The sequence below is a fragment of the Tachypleus tridentatus genome, unplaced genomic scaffold (genome assembly GCF_004210375.1).
Source record: "Tachypleus tridentatus isolate NWPU-2018 unplaced genomic scaffold, ASM421037v1 Hic_cluster_2, whole genome shotgun sequence".
In the NCBI taxonomy this organism is placed as follows: Eukaryota; Metazoa; Arthropoda; class Merostomata; order Xiphosura; family Limulidae; genus Tachypleus; species Tachypleus tridentatus.
The window spans coordinates 18,003,112-18,024,164 of record NW_027467782.1 but is presented as its reverse complement, the minus strand read 5'-3'; the positions used below and the strand labels follow the sequence as shown (position 1 = coordinate 18,024,164).

The 21,053-nt window shown below is 31.9% G+C and overlaps 1 protein-coding gene across 1 annotated transcript in view; it reads left to right on the top strand.

Moving 5' to 3' along the window:
* LOC143242580 (uncharacterized) overlaps positions 1–5,301 on the top strand; it is a 57,978-nt gene extending 52,677 nt beyond the window's left edge. The window contains exons 3-5 of the mRNA XM_076486045.1: positions 2,453–2,515; positions 2,699–2,860; positions 4,372–5,301. Coding sequence (XP_076342160.1) covers positions 2,453–2,515; positions 2,699–2,860; positions 4,372–4,400 — 254 coding nt within the window. The 3' untranslated portion in view covers positions 4,401–5,301. The remainder of the gene's footprint in view (positions 1–2,452; positions 2,516–2,698; positions 2,861–4,371) is intronic.
* Positions 5,302–21,053: the final 15,752 nt, after the last annotated feature.

Below are 21,053 nucleotides of genomic sequence, written 5' to 3'. Positions count from 1 at the left end.
ACTGGAACCAACTGGAGCCGCGCAATTCAAACAGTCCGCGTATTTTTGAACAGACCTCGTACTCTTAGTATTCTCAGAATATTTTGTAAATTATAAAATCGTGAAAATTAAAAGTATCATCTTCAAACTATAATACATCGAACAAGATTTATTAAGTTTTATTAATATAGATATAAAAGTGTTTCTTTACATTGGTTTAATGTGTGTTTGCTCTTGTATTACAAGGAATTATTTGATTTATCGTCTAGCGATGTTGGATTCTCTGTTTCATATTTAAATGTTACATGTAGTATATTTATTTGAGTTGCAATGTTAAATTTAAAAACGTGAGATTGTATTTCTTTGTGTTACATGAATGTTGTTTTGAGTTTCGGGCTTGTTTCTCTGACGTAAAATACGTGGAAGTTGCCATAAAGTATTTTATAAATGACATTAGTATTGTATTTGCTTTATTTTTTACAAGAATTTAAATATTTTGTTTATTGTATTTGGGGTTATTGGCTGGGTGAGTATCGTGTTGTTGACTGAGGTTTCTCTATATCACCGTTATCTCAAATATCTTTCCTAATCGCTTTATAACCTAGAAACATCGAACTATATATGAATTCTGTAATAAAAAGTTTTAAATTACCCATTGTAGAACGTCTGCAAAATTTATTAGCTTCAAGTGGGTTCCTCAGAAATATAAATGCATGAAATAGATTATTACAATAATGTTAAAAGTACTTACAACGAATTATTACTTTAGAGATAACATGAAATCAGTTTTTCTTAATTTTCATGAGAGGAAATGTCGATGTTGAAGTGTGGTATGAATAAGTATTGGTAAACATATCCACATATAATTACTTCAAATGTTACCATCAACACTACACTCTTTGTTCGTCCATATACTGATCCATCTAATCAGGACTCCAGTAATGGGTGATATTGTCCAACTCCAAGATGCAGATGTTGATATTGACAGCCATAATATACTCTTGGAAGATGCATCACATTCCATCAGTTGATGCTAAAGATGCCTTGAAAAGAGTTATTTTAGGGTAGTGATGAATACGAACTCGTAATCTTATCGGTACTCCTGTAATAAACATACAGTATTAGTGAGAGGGTGCCACTGATATTCATAGCAATAATACTTTATAGTTTATAAGATTAGTAGGCTATACCAAAACAGTTTTGAATAAGCAACCTGGCAAGTAATGTGACTCAATCTGATATAAAGTCACGGCAGAACAGAATTTATCAGAACAACTTTATGACATTACTTAACATTTCTTAAATGGTGTGATGTAACCGAAAATTATTAGCTTTTGGGAAAGGTATGTAACAGACCTTTCCAATGTAAATTTTTATATACCCATATCATGAAAATATATTCAAATAAGAATTTAGATTTTTCGAAATAAAGATATTTATTGTACGTAAGAGCATCGAAGAAATAATTTTAGTTCGCCCGAACAATTCGGAAAAAGACCTACAACAAGTCGTACGAACACAAATGTCAGAAATAAAAACCGCTGAAGTGTCCCAGGCGACGGTACGTAAAAAAGTATCTCAATCTTCTAACCGCTGAGTAATTAGATGGATATGCATGTTATTGTACACACAGACACACCAGTCACGTCACTGATGTAAGAATTACAGATTTCTATGTGATCAGAGACTAGATGAATTATGGTAAACCTGTAGAGAGAAGTGATGAGGCTCCAAAGTTATTTTGATATAATGAACTCAACTTGTGAATGTTGAAGCAAAATCTTTTGTACTCTAAAGATACAAATCATATTTACGAAGTTTTTTGAGAACGTATTCTGAATAAACAATACTTTAAATTTACAGTGAAAGGTGTTAGATCGCAATATTATTTATCTTGATAAATCCGCAAAAAATTAACGATTTACTTTTATATTAACTTTAAATGAAAAATTTTTCTCGGAATGCATTTCATGCAACTTCTGCATTATAAGGATATTATTTGATATTTTGTTGCTTGCAAGACACAATCATACACTGATACATTTTAACAACGTAATGTTCCCAAAATAACCTGTATTTTCATAACTGATATTAACATAAACAGTGACGACAGTTTAACTGTGACAAATAAGAATTTTGCAAGGGAAACACCAACGGAAATCAAATGTACCTATAGATATAACATAAAAAAAAGATCGTGGGTAATTTCATAAATTTCCAAGGTTGTGTGATTAGTTTCATTAGTTAACTTAATCAGGAAGTACATAAAGAAACAAAAGTCTACTGTTAAGAAACTGTTTTGACACGTTTTATTTTTCTCACGAAAAGTAACATTTATGTTGTTATTTTACAACATTATTTATTTTTTTAATATTATAACTAGTGCGTCGTGCTCATTGTGAAAAACCTTAAAATTCAAACGGTGACACAAAACGTGCTAATAAAAATATTAACTCTCTGTTGTTTTCTCCAGTGTATATTCCAGCCGAGAATCTCAACTGTACTCGTGGATACCAAAGAGATGTTAACAGGTGTTGTAAGTATATGTGATACTCAATTACTTTAAACTGTTCACATTAAACACAAATAGATGAAAGACTTTTAAAAATATGGAATTTTAGTTCAACATATACGTTTTTTGATACTAAAGACGTTGTTAGAACAATAAAATTAACACTGGGTAAATAAATGTTTAGTTATGTACTTTTAACGCTTTTAGATCCATGTCCTCCTGGACACTATGATAACGGATCCCAAACTCACTGCCTGCCGTGTCCAGGAGGGACTTACATGACATCATTTGCTGCTGACGCCTGTGTAGCTTGTCCTGATGACGAAATTACTGATGAAGAAGGAGCTGATAATGAAGATCTTTGTAGAAGTAATGGAACAAAAGGGTTTTAAAGTTTTCTTTTATTGTTTCCTTAACATTTTAAAAATGTTTATTTTTGTTCAAGCAGATTGTTATAATACGATACTTCTTCATAACTTTCATGGTTTTTAATGCATTAAAAAAGCTTTGCTTTTACTTGGAAATCCTACTACTTGTTTTTAAAGATGGACTGAAACGTTTATGACAAATAGTATTGAATAGCTGTCTTACCACCAGCATATCATTTCAAAATTAGGAACGGCTAACGCTGAAAGTCCTCGTTCAGGTATCCGCGAAATTGAAAAACAAACATATATAACGGTGTCTCAATATCACATCTGTGTGCGTCACATTATTACTAAAAAGACGTAAAGATATTTAACTAAAACAGTGTATGTCCCAAATCTATGTTTAATATGTTTATTTTGTGTACATAATGTCGTTTTTGTGATAAAATACAATAATTTGTCAAAATACAAAACAAATGTTTTAATATAAGGTAATAATAACATTGGATTATCAAAACGTTAGCACCGTCTCATAAGTTCTGAATAAAACTATTGGAAAGAATTGTTTCCAAGTAAGCGAAAAAACTTCATCAGTAGTGACGTACGACGTTCAGTGTTTGTGGTCAAAATGGTATCGTTCTTTATTTGGGAAATTTACAGTAAAGAGAAATTTGTAAAAATTACTGTTTTTAATAGTGTTGTAAAGACGCAGAAACTACCATTCAGTGGATACGATTCGATAGTAAAATATAATTATGCACCATAATAAGTGAAGCTGTTAATTATAAAACTTAACACAGTAAGTGAATAGCGATTAAACAAACTGGCTTTATTAAGTAGTCAATGGAAAGACGGTTTGTTTAATTTGTGTTACATATCCTTACAAGTTAAGTGAATCGAAGTTGATTTAACTAACTGTGTTTTACTGAGTTGTATAATATGTAAATTATCGTAAAGAAAACGTTGAGATTTTTTCTTATATAGTTTAATAACGTATGTTCGGAATGAAAAGCCAGTAGGTTTCTTGCTATATTGTCTAACAATGTAAATATGTTGGAAAACCTAACTGATTTCCTGTTATATAACTATATAGTTGTAGTTATTACATAACTGTACTACTTGTCTACCAGTAAGGAACTCAAATAATATAACAAGCGTCATTTTTCTTTGCTAATTATCTGTTTAAAATATAAAGAAAAATCTATTTTTACAGTTGTCAAATTGTAAAGGTTGTTATCAATGTTTAATATGAAAATATATTATAAATATCATATTTATTTATTTATCATTTCTCGAATGATTATTAGGAGTGTCTTATAGTTTCAATATATTCTATTTAACCCTTAAACAGTGGGAATGTTCTAGGAAGCAGGATCAGTTGATGATGGCTGCTGTTTAAGGGCTAAATTTGTAGGAATTGTAGATTGTTGCTCAATGTTAAACATTTTCAAAACTATATACTTCACTGATGAAAAGTTTAGGTTTCTCTATTTAACACCTTGATATGCGTAGTTTTTCAGTCCACCATTGACCCACGATGAGATGCGACCTACATCAAATTCATCCGCAATATCAACGAGAAACTATCCTAGAGATGGATTGTTAGCTCCTACTGATATATGAACGATACTATACCACAATACAGGCAGACCTAACTTTCAAATGTGTTGCACAATTTCAATCACGCGTGAGAAGTGGTGAGTCAGCTGTAAAGATGTTCGTTTAGTCACTCTGAGGAAAATATTCATGTTGGCGCTTCCATCTTTCATAACGGTAATACGGTAATATCTCTAATAATCTTGGCTGGATCACAATATTTTTTTAACAAATGTTACATACTTCAACTGGGTGATACCCATGATAGTAACACTCACTAAACTTATTGACAAGGTTTGGTTCCGTACAGAATACATCTACCCTACAATTTAGAATTTTTTTTTTTTCACCAATTAGCGTATACTTATTATTAATCCATTTTGATTCTCGAATAAAATCTAACTACTGTATACTGACTGGCCTGTATGTGTTATAGCCATGGTTGAGGATCAGAGCGGTGTATAATGAAGGGCTAGAGTTACTCGTATATATAACCGTACACGTGGAAACAGTGTTGGTGGATAAAAGAGGGAATTATCATACGTTGAAAAACATCTTGTCCTTGAATTAGATAAAGTACTATCGGAATATGTCGATATCAGAACGGAATATGTGAGAAAAAACTTTCAGTTATCGGTTGGTTATGTACATATGTTTTAAAAATGTATAAAAACTCAATAACAAAATATCTTAATATTTGATGTTAGATATCAAAATATTTCCTGTACATCTGTTTCTGTAAAACTAAGATGTAACTTTCCTCCTGTTACTATCGATGTCATTCCAGAAATTTATTTCGAAGTACTGTTGTCATGGTGTCTTATGAATAAAGTCTGATGTTTGGTACGTGTCCCTGGCAATTATCTATGGTTCTTCTGTGTAACAAATATGTGAAATATTCCTTCTATAATTTTAGTCTGTCAGAACACAGCTAAAGCTGCAGTAATAAAACTGAGGTTGTTAATGTCATTCCCTAACTTGAAGTATTTTATCTCCACTGACAATGATACTTGTCTTAGTGTAGTTTTGTGTTTAACGTCAAATAAATAAGTTTTATACCATTTAAAAATTGTTTACTTACCGTCAAAATTATGGACCACTTAGTAATAAATTTCATATCTTCATTTATTAGTGTCAAAATAATATTTTGTGAAAATCTGTAACATCCCTAAACTGAAGAAAATACAAATGATTTGGTTCTATGAATGTACATTTTACAGCCTTCATACTTAATTCTTCCACACCAATAATTCTCTGGAAAACGTTGTTTTTGTTGGGTTTTTTTTTCAAGATTTTAAAATAATATCTGTATTGATAACACCTGAGATGATAGAGTTGGAGTTTTATCTATAATTTTTACCTGTTATAACAGCTTACCGATTTGAAAAACCCGTTGAAATCTATAGAAATTGACCTTCTGTAGAAATGTTAGAGTAATATACAGTAAAATAGGTAGAACAATGATGATCATTTAATTATGCAAATCCTTTATCCCAATTCGAGCAATACAAACTTAAACCAAATGAACCTTTCTACGTACTTTTGATCGTGCCTATGAAAGGAACAAATAACAGAAAAACGGCCAGACTGATCTTCATTAGAACGAGAACACTTGACCCTTGACATATACTCCCAAAAATGTCCATTATAAAATTATCTGTAAATATGTAAAAAGAATTTAATTATATGAAAAGATTTCCCCTTCACCCTACATAATCAAATAACTTGTTATTGTGTCTTTCTTTAGCTTGTAAGGTTACTTATATATTAATAGCTGAGAGTGAATGTAGTGAAATCTAAACTGTAAACAGTCTGTCTCTCTAGCTTCTCCATTTCATTAGAACTAGTGGATAGTGAGTTTAATTCCAACACAAAAATAACAAATATACATATTAATTCAAGCTTCATAAAACATAAAAATATTAATAAACGGTAAATGTGCTTACAAAGTCAAAATCACTTTTTGTACCACATTGCAGAAGTAGATAATGTTTGTTACTTAATCTTCCTAAACATTGCAAAAGCATTTGACCAATATGTGTAACATGCTGACTTTATATACAAAGACTTGACCGTCAAGCTCTAGTTATATATTTATATCATATAAATCTGAGAACATTAAATGTATGAATAGATACTTTCATATACGATCGTCTAGAAACAGGTGAATACAACTGTACTACATTACTTGGCTCAGCGATAAGACAAAGGGCTAATAACGCTACAAATAGGGTTTCGTTACTTTCGGTGAGAAGAGTATAGATATATGTTTGGGTAGTTTTCTGCTTAATAACAATAACACACCACATTAATACGTTACAGTTAGTGATACATTTTTTGAGTTTGGACATTTTATGAGTAGTGCGACACGAAACAGTCCTTTCAGTAAGACGTAGATAACACACTATCCTCTGATGCCACTTATTAGAACTATACATCCACTAGCAACTTATTATTCTTTATCTGGATTTAGTCCATGTTTCGGACCAGAAAGGGACAGGTTTACCTCTTCCTCCCTCTCTGGAACTGTTATTTTATCTGCACTGCTACTAAATCCTGGGTAATTAATTAGCATTTACTTTGTTGTTGTATTACAGTATATTAAATTTTGTCCGTTGTCCGTAGTTGTAATTAACTTAGTCTTTTCATGGGATAATATTAATTCATATATTTTATTGCTTCTCTTTTTTATGATCGAACTATTAGTCTGTGTTCAGAATACAGTCATATGCACCCAAACGCATAATCCTATTTTTATATACAAAATTTTAAAATAGAGCTACCGTTTCTATCTACGACTCAATTAGCCTAGCACTGTTTGGACTTTTAAGTTTTTTTTATTTATGACATTCAGAGGGGAGAGGTACTTAGAGCTAGATTCTTCACGTATTATGTAACTCTCTAGTTTGCTCATCAGTTCATTTGAATTAATATTTCTGTTATAATATTGAAGCGAGTTATCCAGGAGTCTGTTTAATAGAATTGGCATGTTTGAACAGTTTTGTAGAAATATTTAGTTTGTTGATCGTGGGACTGTATATGCTTGCGTTAAAATACAATGTTGTATATGCTGTTGTTTGTTGATGAGTGTTTTTGATACATTTATCTATGTTATACAAACATATTCTACGACTGGTCTGATGTGTGTTCTGTAAAGTTTTAATATGTTTTCTGTTGAATCTTCTTTTTATTATTCACAGTCTTAAAGTAACTCGCTATTTTCAAAATTCTGGTTTTTATGCTATTAATGTGTTGTATGCAGTTTGAGTCAAAGTAATCCTTAAGAATTTTGCTGATATTGTTACCTGTAAGAGTCACGTCTAGATATAACTGTAATATTAATTTGCTTTATGTTCTACCAAACATGCTCGTCCTTTCACCCATGGGGGCATTATAATGTGATGGTTAAGCTCACTATTCGTTGGTAAAAGAGTTGGCGATGGGTGGTGACGACTAGCTGCCATCCTTCTAGTATTACACTACAAAATTAAGGACGGCTAGCGCAGATAGCCCTCGTGTAGCTTTGCGCAAAATTTAAAACAAGCCAAACCTTTTCTACGATTTCGCAAATAATATGGCTTGTATTTTGTGCGCATTTATTTTAATTCTCCACTTAGTGCAGTGAAAATTTTATATTGTTTAGCAATGGTTGTTTGTTGCTATTATTGGTTTTTCGACACTCTTCCAGATTGCAACATCACCTGAGAACTGTGAGAGAATAGTGTGGTTTGGGTCTTTGAGAGGATTGTCGCTGACACGCCCCCTATCAAAACGCTCCTAGTAATACAACTCCTAGAAATATTGTATCTTTCTTAATCTGAAAATGGCCTAAGGTCGAAACGTTGTTCTCTGCTTTATTGGCAAAAGTGTTAATACCCACACCAACTGTCCTGAGATTTGTTTGTTTGTTTGTTTTCTTATAGCAAAGCCACATCGGGCTATCTGCTGAGCCCACCGAGGGGAGTCAAATCTCTGATTTTAGCATTGTAAATCCGTAGACATACATACCACTGTACTGGCGAGGAGCAGCGTCCTGAGATACATTTTTACTTCAAGTAGGTTACTCGTCATCACGAATTGCTTCTATTGATATTGCCATCTGGTAACAGTGTTTGAAACCATGACTCACGTAACCTAGATTCCCTGTGTATATAGCCACACGACCGCATTAACAGTTTCGAAAAGTTAATAACTTTTGATAGTTTGAGAAGTTTTTTTTTACTTCTTTACGTAATAAACAAGAACATGTTTGACTTGGTATGGACGTCAGGCAAAATGGTATCAAAGGATAAAGATAAAAGGTACTTTATAAGCGCAAAATACTATTACACAGAATTTCATATCAATCTAATTATATTTGAACATTACATAAAGTATGATACAGGAAGCTTATATCAACTTCTTAACTTTCAAAATTAATGGACAGTAAATGTGAAACTAAATTTCAAGATTAACAAATCTGTAGCAGACAAAGGCAGAAATAAATTGAGATTTTTCATCCGTAAATAAACCGAACGTGACGTAATTTTAACAGGTAATAAAAGAAGGCAACTAAAGATATAATATGTTAATGAAGTTCAGAATTGGGATTATTTTGGTGAAATTAAAATATAATATTTATTAATCTTTAACCTTTGAGATGACCTTATGAGTATTACTGGAGTTGTTTGTTGGTTTGTAGTTTCATATAAAGCCACAGAGTGGGCTATCTGTGCTGTGTCCATCAACCTGATATTAAGTGTTGTAAGTCCGAAAACATGCTGCTGAGTTACTTGGTGGCTTATTGGAGTTAAGAAACAGTGACAGGAAATCAAAACGAAATAAAATAAAATAGTTGAACGAGGCAGAAAATGAAAATATTATAGAAAAAAGTAAAATAGAAATAGTAAATTATATTAATGATCAAGGAAAGTCAAATATCAGGAAGAAAAGAGTGTTTTTAAAAATGTAACAGGTTTAATACTAATATGTGTTACAAGAGTATGTGTAATCATTCTTTGACAGTTTCTGGGAGGCGAACACGACGTAAAATATTAATTCACTATCTTATTGTTTACAATAATTGATAACATTAACCACGGATAATAAGTTGTTAAGCACAGATAAATATAAAATACGCTATGCTGTAGATACAGCATTTCAAACAAAGACCTCCTCGTATCTCTAACTGAATATTAAATTCGGAAACGAAAAAAGTTTCAAATCTAATATTTCATGTAAAATAAATAACCGTGTATAACAATGTTTACAAACAACTGAAACCATATGTTTGAGAATTAGAGTTATATATGTATATACATAAAAAAAAATACGAATGTCATAAATAAATAAATTTTTTGAGATAAATCACATTAACAAAGTAATAAATACTTGGTCCAATATAATGTGGAATAGTGATTTAGGCACGACCTCTAACATCATTCAAATACTTAAACTATTTTAGGTTACTTTATTGGTGATTGAAGACGACTTAACCCCCTACCGTTAATGTTGTATACAAATCACGGTAATAAGAAGTTAATTATATTTATTTGATTAGCCAGTTCAAGCTGCGCTGATGAGCCTTCAACAGGCGAAACTGCAACCAACAGCAGTGCTTACGGTCAATCAAGGGAAACATTGTGCCTCAACGTCATTAGTTCTCCTTTAAATTTCACCTTTGGTAGAAGAATCTGTATGTTTACGGTAACGAATTTTCCGCTGTACATTTATTGTAATACCTGCGTTTGTTTCTATATAGTTCTCTTTTTTCCATGTGACGTATATTGTTGACTACGTATTGTGTGCAAGTCCTGCTTGTTGTTGAAATTTGTAAAAAAATTTTGAAAGTGAAAAGCATCAATATCTAGTTGACAAAAGCGCGCGAGAACAGTGTCAAAATAACTACAGGGTGTTTGGAAAGTCACTGTGCACGTCTACATTTATTAACAGACATGTTTCAATATACCGTGTTTCTCCGATAATAAGACCTGCCCATAACATAAGACCTAGTGTGATTTTTGGGGATAGTTTTAATATCAGCCCTACCCTTAAAATAAGCCCTAGTTAAGAGTGGCAGGAAGAGGAAAGAAATAAAAAAAATTAATTTATTAATTCGTTTAACAGTTAGTTAATTAGTTTGTTTAAGTATTAATCAGTTAGTTTAATAGTTTAATAACAGTTTATTTTAAATGGTTAGTTTAATAGTTTTACTTTGTAACTTCATTTTTTTAATATATCAAAATAAGACATCCCCCGAAAATAAGCCCTAGTGTCATATTTTGGAGTGAAAATTAATATAAGCCCTGTCTTATTTTCGGAGAAACACGGTAGAATACAGGGGGTAAATATGAATGACAATTATAAACAATGTTGAAAGTGACCCCCATTGGCATAAATACAGGCCTGGATCCTTCTTACTTCGTTCCTAAACACCGCTATCAGTTGCTGGCTTGAAATAGACTGAATAAAATATGATTACAAAACTGCACAGTGACTTTCCGAACATCCTGTACATTCTTCCGTAATTCTTATACAGAGCTGAGAGACAGTAACCAGTCAGTGTGCTATAGGCCTAGGAAGCTATAACTGTGAGTAACGTTTATTAATCGGAAACAACAGAAATGAACCAGAAGCGTTTGTTGATTTTGAACATTACAAATCATTCAACTTCAGAGAATAATTTCGGACGTGGACTTAGCCTATAAAAGATTCAGTTCTAAGCCAGGTACAAGATTCAGTATTGTTTGTAAGTTTGTAAAACTGTTGTATATAAACCATCATTTGTAATAACTCTTAGTAATAACTGTTATCATAAATAAAATTGATGTTATGTTTTTGTATTAAAATGTATTTATGTAAACAAAAAAGGAAATTGTGTGCATCAATCATATTGCCAAATAGCATAAATGTAATACATACCAACATGTAATTAATTTCCAGGCTCAAATCCAAACTTCTGGTCAGTTGAGACAGTTGTACGAAACATGCAAATACATCAGAAATATATCCGAAATAAAATTAAAATTAACCGAAAACTATGGAATTGTTTAATTCTATTTGCATTATCTCCGTTACATACCATCTTCGCGTATTGTTGCAATTCAAAACGTTCTTAAGGGTTTGTCTAATGATAGGCTTGTTTTTGTCAATAAGTAATAAAAAAGAAATACAACTTTTTAAAAGAATAAAATAAGATTTATATGTCAATGAAATTAATATTAAAAACATTTTAATGTCATAAATTAAGGTTATTTTAAACTTCTTACAAAAACCTGAACCTCTAGTTTAACAACCACTGCACGTCCAACGTCCAAGAATATTGTTAAGCGTCACTGTATCATAGCAACGTAACGGAAATTCGGAAAGTTTGTTTTTGCTTTTGAATTTCGCACAAAGCTACTCGAGGGCTATCTGCGCTAACCGTCCCTAATTTAGCAGTGTAAGACTAGAGGGAAGGCAGCTAGTCATCACCACCCACCGCCAACTTTTGGGCTACTCTTTTACCAACAAATTGACCGTCACATTATAACGCCCCCACGGATAAAAGGGCGAGCATGTTTGGCGCGACAGGGACGCGAACCCGCGACCCTCAGATTACGAGTCGCACACCTTAACACGCTTGGCCATGGCGAGCCCAAAATTCGGAAAAGAACATTAATTCGAATAGTGAACATAGATTGAACTTAAAAGTGTTAGCACAAGAAACTGTCGATATTAAATTAAGTGGAAGTAAACAAAAACAAACAAATCTGATCCAGAGCTCTCAATAAAGAAGGTAAAGCAAATTGATTTATATTTTACATAATTCTTTAGGAGGAATTAGCCGGTAAAAATATCCTTAGATTTTGTAAGCAGTTAATGACTTGAGTTCAAGTAAAAAGGCCTAAAACAATTATGTTAATAAATTAATGTAATATAACTTTTCATTGTAATCTTCCCATAATCTCGACAAACTTTTTAAATTTTTTCATTAAATACAAAACGGTTGTTATTTAAAGAACGAATAATTAAAGATCTAAGTTGTTATTTAATTAAGCCATAAACAAGAGACTCCTATTGAAAGAGTTTTTGCAAACAAATGTCAACGGTTTAATCCGAAGGAATGTTTATGAATAAATAACTTGCATCAAAAGGACCCAATAAACATTCATTACGAGGGCGTAGCTCTTTAACAATTGAAAATGAACCAATAAAAATAAATTCTTTAAATGTTAATGGATTAAGAATAGGTATAAGGAATTTGGTTGTTTTATAACTGTGCATTCTGCTTGTAGAAGATATAGGGCGTACTGGTTTGTTTGTTTTGAATTTCGTACAAAGATACATGAAGATTATCTGCTTTAGCCATCCATAATTTAGTAATGTAAGACTAGAGGGAAGGCAGTTAGCCATCACTACCCACCGCCAACTCTTGGGCTACTCTTTTACCAACGAATTGTGGGATTGACCATAACTTTATAACACCCCCATAACAGAAAGGATGAACATGTTTGATGTAACGGGGATTCGAACTCGCGATCCTTACATTACGAGTCAAACACCCGAACCAGCTGCCCATGCCTAGTCGGGCGCAATGGATGATTCTGTTTATAAATCTTAGGAAGGCCGTATATTATATCTGGTGGTGCACGCACTGTTTGTAAAGTTTTATTTTGTTGTTCTTCGTTTTTAAGTCCCTAAGGAGGCCTTAAAGTTAAAGATTAACGTCAGTATATTTTTGCTGTTAGTAACTTTACGCTTAATAATTTATGTATTTTGTAAATGTACGTGACGAGCAGTTTTCCGTTTTTACATCTAAAAATTAAACACTAAATGTATAAAAACTAACAATGTAACACTGTTCTTAAAATCAGTCTCACTTCTGTTGAACTTTGCCGTGAGATGACTTTTATGCCAGTGTTTCTTTTCACTGGAGTTTTTCCAGCAGGTATTTTTGACATTGATTGTAAGATATTACATAATAGTTTTAAATTAAAGGACTTAGGAATAACATTTTTGTTTTGAAAACTGATAGAAGATGTATCTGTATCTACTTTCTTTATTTTGAAGTCAGATTTTTCCAGCAAAACGGAAAGATAATAATCGTTAAATCAACATGGCTCGGCATGTCCAGGTGGATAAGGCACTTTCAGACGCTTTGAACTATGGACAAGGTTGATATTTATGATTACAACAAAAATATATAAATAAGAAATAAACAAATACAAAACGAGAAAATGAAAACTCAGGTACAAGTTGCACAGTTAAAATAGGTTTAAATCCATACAAGACTGTATGTTATTCAGGGACGGAAGAATAGTTTTTTTTAATGTATAACATTTCTTTTATTATCAGTTCAGTATCTTGTTCGGTTGTTGAAAGAATTTTAAAGTGGGGGAAAGAAATCGTATGTCCTGTTTCTGTATTGTGTTGATAGATAGGAAATTTGGGAGGGTTTGTAATCTTTCTTACAATTAAAATAGATATATCCGTAAATAACATCAATACCCCAATGTGGTTCCTCTCTAGAACAAATAAACACAAGTTTTATATTGAGTATGATTGTCGCATACTATTTATATTAACGATAAATAACTTGACGTTTTTAGATTACAAGATAATGTACCTATTTCTGTTAATCATCTTTCAGTTTGATATTTTTTATAACTTTAAAGTAAAGCTACGCAGTAAAGTATATGCATTGAGTTCACAGTTGGGATTGAATCTTGAGTTCTAGCACTATCAGTAAAAAACAAGTACGTGCCACCTAGAAGTTTTTCTTTATATTTGGGATTTTGTATTTGAAAAACGTTACATGAATGACAGGTTTTGACAGATGGTGTATTCTTAATTTTGAAAATAGTAAAACAGTAATCATTTTCTTATCCACAAAGTGCCTCCACTATTATTTAGATGGTCGTTTACAGAGATCCAATGATCTGAGACAACATTCTTAATGAGACTACCTAGATTAACTCAAACTATTAACATATATTTAATACAGTTAGTTTTGGTGTTTTTTTCAGGCTCTCGTACATTCACACATAAATATTGTTTCTCCGTCTAAGGGCTGAGAATTTTTAAGTTTTCAAACACTCTTGAAAAGTCTCTTAGTAGATTGATACCAATATTTTAACCTGATAGGTATTGTACGCTCATCAGAGCAAATCAGAGACCAGTAGTCAGCCGTTCCTAATTTTAAACAACTGACTAGCTACTCGGTAGCACTTACTGTCATAATAACCTTTATCTACCTCCTATAACCGAATAACACGACTGACTGTCATTCTTAGAACCTGGCACAGCTTAAATTCGAACATTATGATCCACAACCATGCACGCTTACCACAAACTACTGGTGGCTTGTCTCAGTAGAAGAAAGTAAGCGTAAATTAATGTTAAAGTTTAATATTATTAAAGATATTATTTAAAGTAGCGTATTTTTCAAATATATAAACAATGGAACATTTTTTATCATTTATTGTGACTTTGGATAATCAGTAATTTTGAATTTAATGTTCGAAATGTCCATTTCATTCCAAAGTTTAACATGTATGGAGCTAGTATATCATTTAGCTTCGTGGAATTTCTTTCAACAACAACAGTGTTGTGATTTTATGTTTGTCGCTATCATCCGTGCAGCATGATATTAACTGAAAATTTCAACTTTTTAATCCATGCTAATATAAAAGAGAAACAACAATATCTACATTCACAACATTCACATTTTGTTTTTGTTTCCACGTGAAGTATTAAACTACAACCCAGTCACCTCAAGTCAGGGTATAATATCATGGACACTCTGCCCCTCACTGATGACGTGTGGGGTCAGCCGGTTAAGATTAATGAGGATGGTTCACGAGTAGTAGAAATCAGGACATCTTCCCGAAAACAGTTTGAACTTTTCACAGCGCGTGCCACGATCAGAAACTCCAATGGTAAGCAGTTTCTTGTTTATATCAAAAGGAAGCTGCAAAGTGCCTGAAGAAATCACCAGTTCTAACAACTCCCACCAGAGTTTTGCCTATCACTCAATCAGCAAGTACTAAAATAGTGTTGCATAGGGGATGCTTAACGTTGGAATTTATATAGCATTGATGTCAATAAAACATGCGCAAGTCATGAATTACGAAAAGAATTATATCCTCTGTAGACTGTAACACAACATGTCATATGAACTTGAAAACAATATATAAAATTGTATATGTGTTTTCTTATAGCAAAGCCACATTGGGGTATCTTCTGAGCCCACTGAGGGGAATGGAACCCGTGATTTTAGCGTTGAAAATCCGTAGACACACCGCTGTACTAACATGGGGTACATACAAATATATATTACTCATTATTTTGGATTTATTTACTCTTGAAACGGAACATTTTCTCTCCCGTAATAACCTGTATCTATCTTCTGGAACTATATAACGCGATTGACTGTCAGAGACCAGTTAACCGTTCCTCAAAATAAAAAAAAAAAAGGCAAAGGTTAATTAAAATATTATCTGAGTCAATACGATGTAGTTATAAAAATGTAGAACTTATCTAGTGTTATTTTTAAATTGATTATTCTGTTTAGCATATTTTTACTAGACAATAAAGTAAATATAGTTTATTTTAGGGGAAAGTAAAATATATCTACACGTTTATTATATAGTTCGCTTTTAAATTATAGATAATTTAAATGTTTTGAAACAATGACGTGTTTTCTTAGCGTTTTCAAATTTCTCTTTATTAGGTTTAACCATTCAGCTAAGGAAAAAAGGAATGCTTGAACAATAAAGTTAGTATAATAGCTGTAGTGGGTAAAGCGCAGATAACCCATTTTGAAGTATTATAAATGTTTGTAGAATTTGTATCTGAAATGTTACCCATAATACCTTCGTTTTACAGATTAAATATTTATATCACTCTTTTCACTATTAACTCAATATTAACAATTATATTTTGTTCCATCATTGGTGGTTTTTATTACTCTCAGAAACCATTTAAGTAAAAAAGTAAATTTCCCAATCTTGTTTTTAAGACAGTTTATAATTATGTTCATGACCTATTTAACAAACTTGATTTTTTATAATAGACCTGGTTTCCACTTCAGAGGGCTATCGCAAGCCTAATTTTCATTTGTAACGCACATCACATTACTTGTGTGTGTGTTTTTTTCTTATAGCAAAGCCACATCGGGCAATCTTCTGAGCCAAATGAAAGGAATCGAACCCCTGATTTTAGCGTTGTAAATCCGTAGACTTATTGCTGTATTAGCGTGGGGCCTCACATTACTTCCATGCTTTTCATAACCTATGTAATATGCGACGATGATGGTTGTTCAGCGTCTGTTTTAATAGTCTGATTATACAGAAATCTATACGCATCTCGTTTGAAAAGTTGCATATGTCTTTATGTTTTGAGTGTGCAAATATTTTTCGTCAAACAAGGATATCAAATGCCCTTCCAACAAATAACAATTTTTTGGTAACACTAAATTACCTAGGAATCGCCAATAAATGTAAAAAAATTAGTCTTGATAGATCCAGTTCTATGGTGATTTTATTTCAGCTGTTATTGTCAAATTCTGACTTACATAAGAACAATTTAAAGATAGATTAAATCAGTCACAACAAATTAAAAATCTTAGAACTCATCAGCAAACATACAAATGGTTTTAATAGAAGCAGAACTGAATACCTATATAAATATTTCTACCAATATATAAATGATAAATGTTGTACTATAGTACAAGATTCCATATAATCGTACTCTGTAATACGCTAAAAAAAAAGAACTCCACTAAAAATTTGTAGTTTTAGAAATAAGTTATAGAAATAAAAAGAGCAATATCAGATATTAACTTATATACAATATTTTCGAAAGGCACAATCATAAAAAAATCACTTCTTTGTAGACTCACGTAGGAGCAACCTCTTATTCAGACACATCCACTTCCAAAACGTAGTGTGTCAAAATTTAGCAGCAGGTGGTAAATTAAGAGCTGCCATTTCACACTAGACATGTGGTTATTAAAGTCCGCTGTTCAAAATTAATCTACAACAAAACTTGTCAATATTTCAAACGGTTACAAAATTCTCAAAAGCAACTAGGCTTAGAAATGTTATAAACATTTAACACTTACTCGTAATTTATAAATTTTTCCGTGTTGAAACAAAAAGCCAATAACAGCTTATAACAAAAAAAAAAACTAAGACTAATACGTAGGTTCACAAACTCTTTCAGTCTCTCTCACAAACGATCACTGAAACTAAACTCAAACACGCCACTCTTTTTTTTTTTCTCGTAATATTTGCAGCAGATATTCATATAAAAATATGATCTAGCCAAACATAAACAAGTGAGTCAACTAAGAACTATTATAGAAAAAACAAACGTTAAGCTCATTCCGTATTGGGATTTAAGTCTTTAAAAAGACCAAGGAGTGTCAGGTTCTTGTGTTCGAGATATCATTATTTTAGTTTTGTAGACCTGGGATGATCAGTCTCGAAAGGTTCAGCGTACATTTTTCTTCCTTTTCTGGAAACGTTATTTTCTTTGTACTGTAACTGAATCTCAGTTACTTTGTTGTTGCATTATTCATAATATGTTAAATTTGTCCATTGTTCGTATTTTTAATTGGCATACCCTTTTCTTACCATATCCAATTTAATTTGTTTTGTTCGTTGTTTCTTGTTATCAATATTTAAATCCTTTGGGCAGACCTGAGAGGATCAGATAAAATCTTGACCTTTTTTACCAGAATTTTTGGTGTTAGTAATTATTTTATGTTTTGGGTAACTGCTACTTGTTGAACGTAACATAAAAAAGGGTATTGCTTTCACAAATGTTCATTGATACGAATTCAGAACCTTTATAAGGGCCATGTACATTAATGTTGTAACGTTCATAATTTACACAGGGATATACTTACTATGTAAATAGTCTATATATTCCAATGTTTTTCACATTGTTGGATTATCTTATGTTTATTTACATAAAGACTATTTTAATATACTACATGATATAACAACAAAATGATGAATTATAAGGGTTTAGAAATAGGTAGCATATTACGAAACTTACAATACATATTTAAGGGTGAGAGGTACTTAGGATCGTTTCCATCATGTTCGAAATCGCGATCTAATGCTCGTAACATTTCTTTTTTGAGTTGTTGTTGAAGTTCGTGAATGATCCGCTTAAAAAGCTGTCATGAAATAATTGCATGCTTGCGTACGTATGAAGGAATTTAAAGTTTGTTGAGAGGGGAAACTTTATATGCACAAGTAGGTATTGCATTTTATTGTTGTGTTTAGTTTAATTTTAATTGTTTGATCATATCTTGTTGGCACTGAATAACATTTTTATTTCAATTTATTTCTATCTTTTTCTCTGAAAGAGTCCCCAACTAATTACTCTACTCATTATTATATATTTCGGACAAGTATATGAATTATTACATAACGTATGTGTATTACTATTTTAAATAACCGAAATTTTAATTTTAATTTAGTATTTAATTAACTGTTAATATGTATCAAAGTTACAACATTTGCCAACAAGATAGATACACACAATTTTCTTTCTTAAATGAAATATATTTTAATATACAAAAAAAACACAAGAAACAATACCATTCACAATAACGGTTATTTCTAATAGTCTGTACAAATGATGGTTTATCTAGAAGAGGTTTTGAAAACTTACATACAACAATGAGATATCTGGTCTGGAACTGAATATTTTATCGATGATCTAGGTCCACGACAAGTTGATAATGCCAAACTTCGCGTAAGTTGGCTTGGTTCTTTTTTGGCCTCACTCCCTAACAAGCTGATATATGTTGTTTTGTTATTATAAAGTCAACTAATCTCGAACTATATGGAAAAATCACCTTTCATAAAACCGTCTTAGCCTAATGTAAATTGAAATGAAATTTTTTAACTGTAACATAATTCGATATAACTTTTTCATGAGAAGTTGCGTTATACAAGACAAAGATGACTGATGGACTCACAAAATGTTAAAAAACATGAATAATGAAAGAGAATTGTTGAACAACACCAGGAACAAGAGGAAACGGAAAGTTATATCAACGACTTAATGAAGACGTAATTACGACAGAGATTTTTACATTATAAATTGTATAATTATAAATTCTCTTGTAATTGAAATGTAAATTAGTTTAAACATTGATGAAAAACTTAACATAAACATTATTATAAAATTTAATAACACGATTTATAATTATGCTACGATCTAACACTGAACTAAATCTTGACTAAACACATATACAAAATTATTAAATCTTACAAATATTTTTCATTATGTAGTGAGATTCGGATAATTCATTGCACAGCTTTAAGTTCACAAGCAAACAAATCAACAAAAGTTTAAAATCTTATGCATAGTTCAAAACATAAAATCGAACAATAAAATTTTAAACAGGATAATAGCCCAATTACTTTTAAAATATACAGTTTAATTGTCACAACAATACAAAATTTTATATCATAATTTAAAAGCCTCACTAACACTCTTCTTTGGCTATGTTCTTTTCCGAAAGCGTAATTCCTTCTAGATTTATTACTGAATTTTAATCGAATTAGTAATTATCGCCCACATATTTCAATATCTCTTTATTAAATTACGAAAGTTTATTGTGGAAATTCTTTCATTATACCTACAGGTATATTCATTATTATACATTTTCAATTTTACATTTTTTCATAAATCGGTATTGTTAGCCTCCATCCCCTCTGGGCAGTAGTAAACCTTTGGATTTACAAGGCTAAAATCAGGGGTTCTATTCTCCTCGATGAACACAGTGATATAGTGTTTAGAGTCGTTTAGATTCTGGGTGCAGCAGTATGTGGGTTACTGGAGGTACTCCACATAGCCATGTCGTCGGGATACTGTGATATTAACGTGTGGTTGAGGGAGGAATGGTATATCGTTGACATAAATGTTGTACAGGACTGGACTAAGTACTGAACATTGGGGTACTCCGGCAGTTAAATTAGTAGGGATGGAACGTGATTCGTGAATTTTAACCTTAGCTCTACGATTCCTGATAAAAGTGGATACCATCAGACAATCCGGGGTGGTAAACCTATGGTGTGTGTTTCAAACGTGAGGCCATTGTGCCAGACTGAATCAGGCTTTCTGAATGTCTAGGAAAGTGGCTACTGGATTGTTTGCGGTTGAAACCACGGTAAACGGATTCAATAAGTACAACAAGATGGTCTGTTGTTTGCCTGTTGTTGTTTTTTTTTTCTACCAGCGTTTTGGTTGTTCCTTATTGGGTTTTGAGAAGACTAATCGGTCTATAATAACCGGAGTTAGTGAGATCGTTATCTTTTTCCAGACTCTCGTGTAGTATCTTGATAAGAATGAGAGATAAGAATACCTGTCTTAGTACTTTCTCTTTAAATATCACTTATTCATCAGACTCAGTGTCAAATGTATCATTCCGCTGTCACCACTCTCTGGTTTAAACGCGACTTCTGGACAAACTATACATGTAGTTCCTTCCTTTTCATTTCCATATATAACTCTTTACTTTTGTGGTATACCAGAGAACGTTAAAACTGGTGGGTACTCTCCATTTTACAATGTCATGCTGGTTACTTCGTTGAAGAACTGGTTTTAGAAAG